We start from the raw sequence: 7,492 nt of genomic DNA on the forward strand, positions 1-7,492 counted from the left end.
GGGGAAAAAGCAAGGCTCTGAAGATGACTGACTTTTAAAAGTTCAAAAGCAATGAAAACTAAACAAGATGTTGACTAGGCATTCATATATGCTATAAAGGGATGATAAGCAGAAAATCATTTGGGAACTGTGGGGAGGCAAGAGTAAGGGATGGGGAAGTGAGCTGGGTGCAAATGCATTGTTGGGGTCTCAGGAGAGGGGTGGGATCCCAGGCACTCCCAGTGTCATTAGAAGAAAGGTTTAAACACAGTAATTCTTCAGCATGAGGGGCCTTGGGCCTCAGGCCCAGACCAACTGGATGCTTTGGGGAGGAAGGAGACTGCCCAGCTCCATGACTGCTCCCTGCCATAGTGTCCCCCGGCAGAAGTGCAGCAGTGGCCTAGCTCTTGCTGTCATCCAATCAGCGGGAAGAGGATCTGAGCCAGTCAGAGGGAGATGGGCCTCAGGGAGTAAGAATAGAAGAAGAGGACCTGAGCTGGTCCAAAAGATGGGTCTTAACCAGTTGAATGGAAGAGGGCCCCAGTCTGAGGGAGGAGGGTCCAAGCCTGTTCTAGGGAGGGAGGAGGAGGCCAGGCCCACCCAGGGGCCCCTGGAGGACTTGTTTCCCTTGTGGTTTTTTGCACTTCCTGTTCCCCTGCTCACTGCGGAAGTTCCTCTTCTTACCCTGCACCCAGAGCCTAGCCGGAGAGGACAAGGGCAGGAGGCACCATGAGTGGGGGCCCTGTGGGAGGCAGGTCTGGGGGTCGCGGAGGACCAGGGGTTCAGCAGAACGTACCCTCCACGCTCCTCCAGGACCACGAGAACCAGCGACTCTTCGAGATGCTGGGTCGGAAATGCTGGGTGAGCTGGGGATCTCCTAGCCCTCCCTGTCTCCCTCCCTTTCCTCCTCTTCCTCTACTCCTCTCTGCCTCATCTTCCCCATCCTTCTCCTTTCCTCTTCTTTCTTCCCCTCTTCCTCTCCTCCTTCCCTTCTCCATCATCTCCTCTCTTAGAATCCGCTTAGCCCCATTCACCGATCCCAGGAAGATCTTGATTTCCAAGTCTGTCAACTCTCCCTCTGGCCGTGGCTCTTCCTTTGGAGCCCTAACAGCCATGGACATGGGAGAACTAGACCCTCTGGCTGACCAGATTCCAATGAGCCCTGCTCTTCCCTCCCAGACACTGGCCACCGCCGTTGTTCAGCTCTACCTGGCACTGCCTCCTGGAGCAGAGCACTGGACCAAGGAGCATTGTGGGGCTGTGTGCTTCGTGAAGGATAACCCCCAGAAGTCCTACTTCATCCGTCTTTACGGCCTTCAGGTGATTCCCACCTCCCCGCACTGGACATGCAAACCAGTTTTCAACCCTGCAAACCCATACCTGTGTCCATAGCCCCAAGGCCTTGGACAGATCAGTAAACCTGAGCCCTGGGACCAAAGACTTCATCCAGATGTCAAACTCTGGTTTGCCTTTCTTTGTTTTTGATAATTGACCCAGAATCTCCATGTCAAGATCTATAAAACCCCAAATATTAGTATAACTCCTAAATCTAACAGTATAGTTCTGTTTCATGAACTCCAAACAAAAAGAGCCCTGTATTTTTACCTTAACTTCAAATCTGTTCTAAACTCAACATTTTGGGTCCCATAAATTCCCTATCATAACTCCTGAACCCTAAATGTTTGCCTAGCTCCTAAGCCATAGCTCTGCTCCACAAACCTCAAATCGCACATACACCTTGGCTGAATCCCCCACCCCCAAAGCTTTCAAGTCTGTATGTCTGAACCTCAAATATCAACCCCAACTCCCAGGACTGGAGCCCTACCTGTCCAAATGAAGGCCCCCATAAAGGAAGGATGTAAGATGGAGTCTGTGAATGGGTTCAATTTCCTAGGACTAGAGTCCTAAATCCTCCTATTCAAGCCCCCAAGTCCCACATCTAGGGCCCTGAACCCCAAATCCAAATCTCTGACTGCAGTGTCCAACTCCCATACTGTACCTCAACCCTCCACATCTGACATCTAGACCCCCAACTCCCTGATGCTAAGCTGGAAATCTCTAATGCGATCCTGGGGCCCCAAATTATGATATCATTCTCCTTGCCCAGATAACAGAGGCCTGCCACCCTGGGCAGGCCTCAGTGCCAATGTGTTTCCCACCTCTCCAGGCTGGCCAGCTGCTCTGGGAACAGGAACTATACTCACAGTTGGTCTACTCCACTCCCACCCCTTACTTCCACACTTTTGCTGGAGATGTAAGTGGCCACTCAACCCCTGGGCCTCAGTTGGGATGTGGGGAGGAGATGGGAAAGGTGTGGGGGGCCTGGAAGGCTATTGAGCCCAAGATATGTGCAGGACTGCCAAGCAGGGCTGAACTTTGCAGACGAGGGCGAGGCCCAGGCCTTCCGGGCCCTGGTGCAGGAGAAGATACAAAAAAGGAATCAGAGGCAAAGTGGAGGTGAGGAGGCCTTGGGGGAGAAAACGAGGTTGGGCAGGAGTACATGCAAGGGTAGGGAGCTGGAAAAGCTCCTCTTATGGTTCTGGTTCCCAGTCCATCCGTCTCTCCACAGATAGACGCCAGCTACCCCCACCACCAGCACCAGCCAATGAAGGTGAGTCCTCAAGTTCAAGGAAGGTAATAAGGGGCTAGCCCAGGAACCTGTGGCAGGGTTGTAATAGCTCTCTATCCATTCCATCTCTCCAGAGAGAAGAGGGCCCCCACCCCTGCCTCCGCATCCAGGTGGAGATCAAGGGGGTGAGTGCTGATTCTTTCCTGTGTCTCTGAGTGGACAGGTGGGTGGGGGAGTGGATGGATAGATGGGTGGGGAGTGGGTGGATGGATGAGTAGTTGGGTGGGTGTAGAGATAAGTGGGCAAATGAGTGGGTAGATGGATTGGTGGTGGATAGATGGTTGAGTGGGGGATGAATTGATGGGAAGATGAAAACATAGATGTATAGGAGAATGAGTATGTGGATATATGGATGAATAGATGGATGGATGATTGAGTAAATCAATGAATAAGTGAATGAATTGAACAGCAAATAAATGAATAATTGACATAACATTTCAATCAGTGAATAAAGCAATGATTGAATGAACGACTGACCGAATGAATAATTTCACAAATAATTGGGTCAATGAGCCATGAATGAATGAATCAATACTTAAGTGATAAGCATGAGTGAATGAATAAATAAATGAATTGGTGAATGTAAGAATGGCTTGTAGAATCCACTCATCCACTTCTCCATAAACCCTACTTGGACCCCTTACCCACTCCCTCTGTGACCATCAAACACACACACACAGATTCCCTCAACACTCTTCCTGTCTCTTGCCCCTATGCTTTGGTTGGTAGGTTAAGTAGGTCAATGGCTCAATCACACTATTTTCCCCACAGGCCCAGCAGCTGGCCCCCTGTCCCTGGGGCTAGTAACAGTGGACATCCAAAACCCAGACATCACAAGTTCACGATACCGTGGGCTCCCAGCACCTGGGCCTGGCCCAGCTGATAAGAAACGCTCAGGGAAGAAAAAGATCAGCAAAGCTGATATTGGAGCACCCAGTGGATTCAAGTGAGAACCTCTCCCCACTGGTCCCACAGATCCCTCTGGGGGGGTGGATGAAAAGTTGGACAGGAAGAGAGCTGAGTAGATGGAAGGATGGGCACATGGGTGGGTGGGTAGGTAGATGTGTGGATAGGTGGGTGGATGCAAGGCCAGGACTAGGGAGAGGCAAGCGAGGTGCCAAGGTTGCAAAATTTATAGAGGTAGTTACTCTAAGGGTCATGCAACTGTAACTAATGACTCTGAGAGTGAGGGCCCCATTAAATTTTACGCCTTAGGCACCTCACTTGCTTCACCTTAGTCCCACCCTGGGTGGGCTGGTGGGTGAATGGATGGGTGGGTAGATGGGTAAATGGATGGATGGATGAATGGATGGATGAAAGAGTGAGTGAGTTGGGGAATGAATGGATAGGTGGGTGGATGGATGGGTGAATGGGTAAATGGGAAGTGGGTAGGCAGATGGATGGGTGAGTGGATGAGTGTGTGGACAGATGGATGGATATCTGGTTGGTTCACAAACAAGGTGGATGGGGATGGACAGGTGGCCAGATATGTGGATGAATGGACAGTTCAATGGATAAATAGACAAAAGTATGTGGTTGAGTGGGTGGACAAAAGAGTAGATGGATTGAAAGGTGGGCACATGGGTAAGTGGTTGGGTGGATGATCAAGTATGTGTGAAGATAGATTGGTGGACAAATGGGTAAACAGATGTATATAGGAAGATGAGTAGAGAAACAAATGTACAATAGATCAGTGGTCTGACAGGTGGATGCAAATGGCTAGGTGGGCAAATGGATGGGTGATGGATGGTAGAAAAAGGGATGGGTAGGCAGATGGGCATCACAAACTATGGACCCCTTCTAATTCTATAACTGTTGCTCTCATTCAGTCACTCAGTCATTCACTTGTGACTCATTCATTAATTCTGGCTCCTCGGAGTCTCTCTGGGCAGAAGGCAAGAGGGCTTCACTAGGAAGGGAGGAAAGGAAACGCAGTGGGGTTTCACTGGGATCTCCTCACCTCCCCCAGACATGTCAGCCACGTGGGGTGGGACCCCCAGAATGGATTTGACGTGAGTAATTCCAAAGACCCCTTGACCCACTTAACTACCCACCTGCCCTTCCGTAGTCCACTGGCTCAGACCTACCCCTAGACCCCACCCTTTCTACACCCCTCTCAGAAGATCCCTCTCGGGGGGTGGACCTATTGATAATCTGTGCCCCTTCCCTATCCACTTTATTCCCCCACCCCTGCCCTGGCCTTTTTCCTCCTGGGCAGGTAAACAACCTGGACCCGGATCTGCGGAGTCTGTTCTCCAGGGCAGGAATCAGTGAGGCCCAGCTCACAGATGCCGAGACCTCCAAGCTTATCTACGATTTCATTGAGGACCAGGGTGGGCTGGAGGCTGTGCGGCAGGAGATGAGGCGCCAGGGTGAGTCCCCCCACCCCTTCTTCTCCAGCCCTAGTAGCTGGTTTTTAAGAGATATAGTCACTCAGTCCTCATGGAAACCCTTATACTGCTTGAGTGAGGAGTTGATCATTTGGGGTACCCATTTTATAAATGAGCAAAACTGAGGCTCTGAAGAAAACTATAACAATAGCTATGTGTTATTTTCCCCCCTCAGAGCCGCTTCCACCGCCCCCACCGCCATCCCGAGGAGGAAACCAGCCCCCCCGGCCCCCTACTATTGGGAACAACAAGGGTCGTTCTGGTCCACTGCCCCCTGTACCTTTGGGAGGTGCTCCACCCCCGCCAACTCCCCGGGGACCCCCACCCCCAGGCCGAGGGGGCCCTCCACCACCACCCCCTCCAGCCACTGGACGTTCTGGACCACCGCCCCCTCCACCCTCTGGACCTGGAGGGACTCCTGTGCCTCCACCACCACCACCACCACCACCACCACCCAGCTCTGATGATGGGCCAGTCCCTCCCCCTCCTCCTGCTCTGGGGCCTGTGGGGGGCCTGGCCCCCAGTGGAGGTCGGGGGGCACTTTTGGATCAAATCCGGCAGGGAATTCAGCTGAACAAGGTGAAGATGGGCAGGATTGAGGGTTGGGGGTCTGGGGCTCGGGTGTGCTGGGCAAGCCAGGATATTAGGGGGCCAGGGCTGAAATTAATGGAGGTCCCAGTCTTTGGGGTTTCAGTAACAGGGCTGGGAGGTTGGTGGGGCAAGGTAGGCTGGGAACCTTGAAGGGGACTGGAGTGTATGGGAGGGGAAGTAATGAAGGGGCAGGGAGGAGTGCTCCAGTCACGGGCTTTGAACCCTCTGTGCTGAACCCTGCTTGCTGCAGACCCCTGGGGCCCCAGAGAGCTCAGCGCTGCAGCCTCCACCTCCGAGATCGGAAGGGTTGGTGGGAGCCCTGATGCACGTGATGCAGAAGAGAAGCAGAGCCATCCACTCCTCAGGTGAGAGCCTGCCCTTTGCCAGGACAGAGCCTGGTTCCCAAGGCTAGTGTTGGTGTAAAAATAACCCCAACGGTTACCATCAATAGTAATAGTATCCATACATGACTCTTGTATCAATCTCCTTTTTGACAATGTTAACATTGTCATTATGGAACAATAATATAATTCACTCTATCTTTTTTTAAAGTTTATTTGTTTTGAGAGAGAAAGAGAGTGAGGGCACAGGCATATGTAGGAGGGGGAGGGGCAGAGAGAGAGAGAGAGGGAGAGGGAGAATCCCAGGCAGGCTCTGCACTATTAGTGCAAAGCCTGATGACCGGCTCGAACTCACAAACCTGTGAGATCGTGACCTGAGCTGAAATCAAGAGCTGGAGGCTTAACTGACTGAGCCACCCAGGCGCCCCTGTTTCACTCTATCTTTGATGATAATATTATCATTAATGCCAAGGCATGTCCACAGTATTAATATTAATCCTGTATGTTCAGTAGTGTTAACATTAGTCCACATGTGATGATATTATAAAGAACCCCGCCTTCGACAATAATATTAACTCTAACTCCATGTGTCAATAGGTGAACATTAGCTCATTATGTGATAATTATATAACTAGTCCAATCTTCATATAATAATGTTAACATTAATCCCCTGATGTGTCAACGATACTGTCATTATATGACAATTATATGAGGGTAATATGGACCTCAACCTATTATTGGCAGTATTAACATGTATCCCAGAGTACATCCACAAGATCACTATGAATCCATTATATGACAATATTGTAATGAATCTCATCTTTGATAGTGATATTGTCAATAACCCATTATGTATCAACAATATTAACATTAACTTGGTATGAAATAGTAATATTGTAATATACTCCATCTTTGCTAATAATATTTAAATCCACCCAATTAAGTAACAAACCCGCTAACGTTAACCCTTGTGTGAGCGACAGTAATATCCCAATTAACCATATTTTTGACAATGACATTAACTTCGACTCCAACTCCAACCCATACCCTAACTCTTGTTCCTCTGAGGGGGTCCCTTCCTCATCCAACTGCACAGGCCCCGGATGTGATTTCCAGCAGGAGACCTCAGTCCCCCAGGACTCTGAGTCCTGACTCTCAGACCCCAGGAACCTCACCCCACTCAGGTCCCTTGAACCCTTATGCTCATCCTGAGACCTGCTTTCTCTGTCCCTCCAGACGAAGGGGAGGACCAGGCCGGTGATGAGGATGAGGACGATGAGTGGGACGACTGAGTCACCCTGCCCACCTGTTCTGCGCCTCCTCCCCTGGCAGCCGCTGTTTCCTGCCCTCCACTCCTGGCCTCCAGGCCCTCAAGCCCCATTTCTCCCCCACCGACCCTTCCAATGCTGTCATCTCTGACTGATCCCCAACATTCACCCTAGCAAATTGCCAGGGCCCCTTTTTATATAAAATTTCTAGTTCTCCTCACATAAGGATTTTTAAACAGAAATAAAATAACTGTCTTTTTGTTTCTCTCAATCTGTTTATATTCCAAATATGGA

The 7,492-nt window shown here is 50.5% G+C and overlaps 1 protein-coding gene across 1 annotated transcript; it reads left to right on the forward strand.

Annotated features, from left to right (window-relative positions):
- The first annotated feature begins 650 nt into the window (after positions 1-650).
- Positions 651-7,393, forward strand: WAS (WASP actin nucleation promoting factor). Its single transcript, XM_042974257.1, has 12 exons — positions 651-840; positions 1,159-1,299; positions 2,147-2,233; positions 2,334-2,436; positions 2,549-2,590; positions 2,683-2,733; positions 3,380-3,554; positions 4,578-4,620; positions 4,827-4,980; positions 5,174-5,577; positions 5,840-5,954; positions 7,167-7,393. Exons 1-12 carry the CDS (start codon positions 709-711, stop codon positions 7,220-7,222), a joined length of 1,503 nt encoding a protein of 500 aa, XP_042830191.1. The 5' UTR covers positions 651-708; the 3' UTR covers positions 7,223-7,393.
- The last annotated feature ends 99 nt before the right edge of the window (positions 7,394-7,492 follow it).

The sequence above is a fragment of the Panthera tigris genome, chromosome X (assembly GCF_018350195.1).
Source record: "Panthera tigris isolate Pti1 chromosome X, P.tigris_Pti1_mat1.1, whole genome shotgun sequence".
Classification (NCBI taxonomy): domain Eukaryota; kingdom Metazoa; phylum Chordata; class Mammalia; order Carnivora; family Felidae; genus Panthera; species Panthera tigris.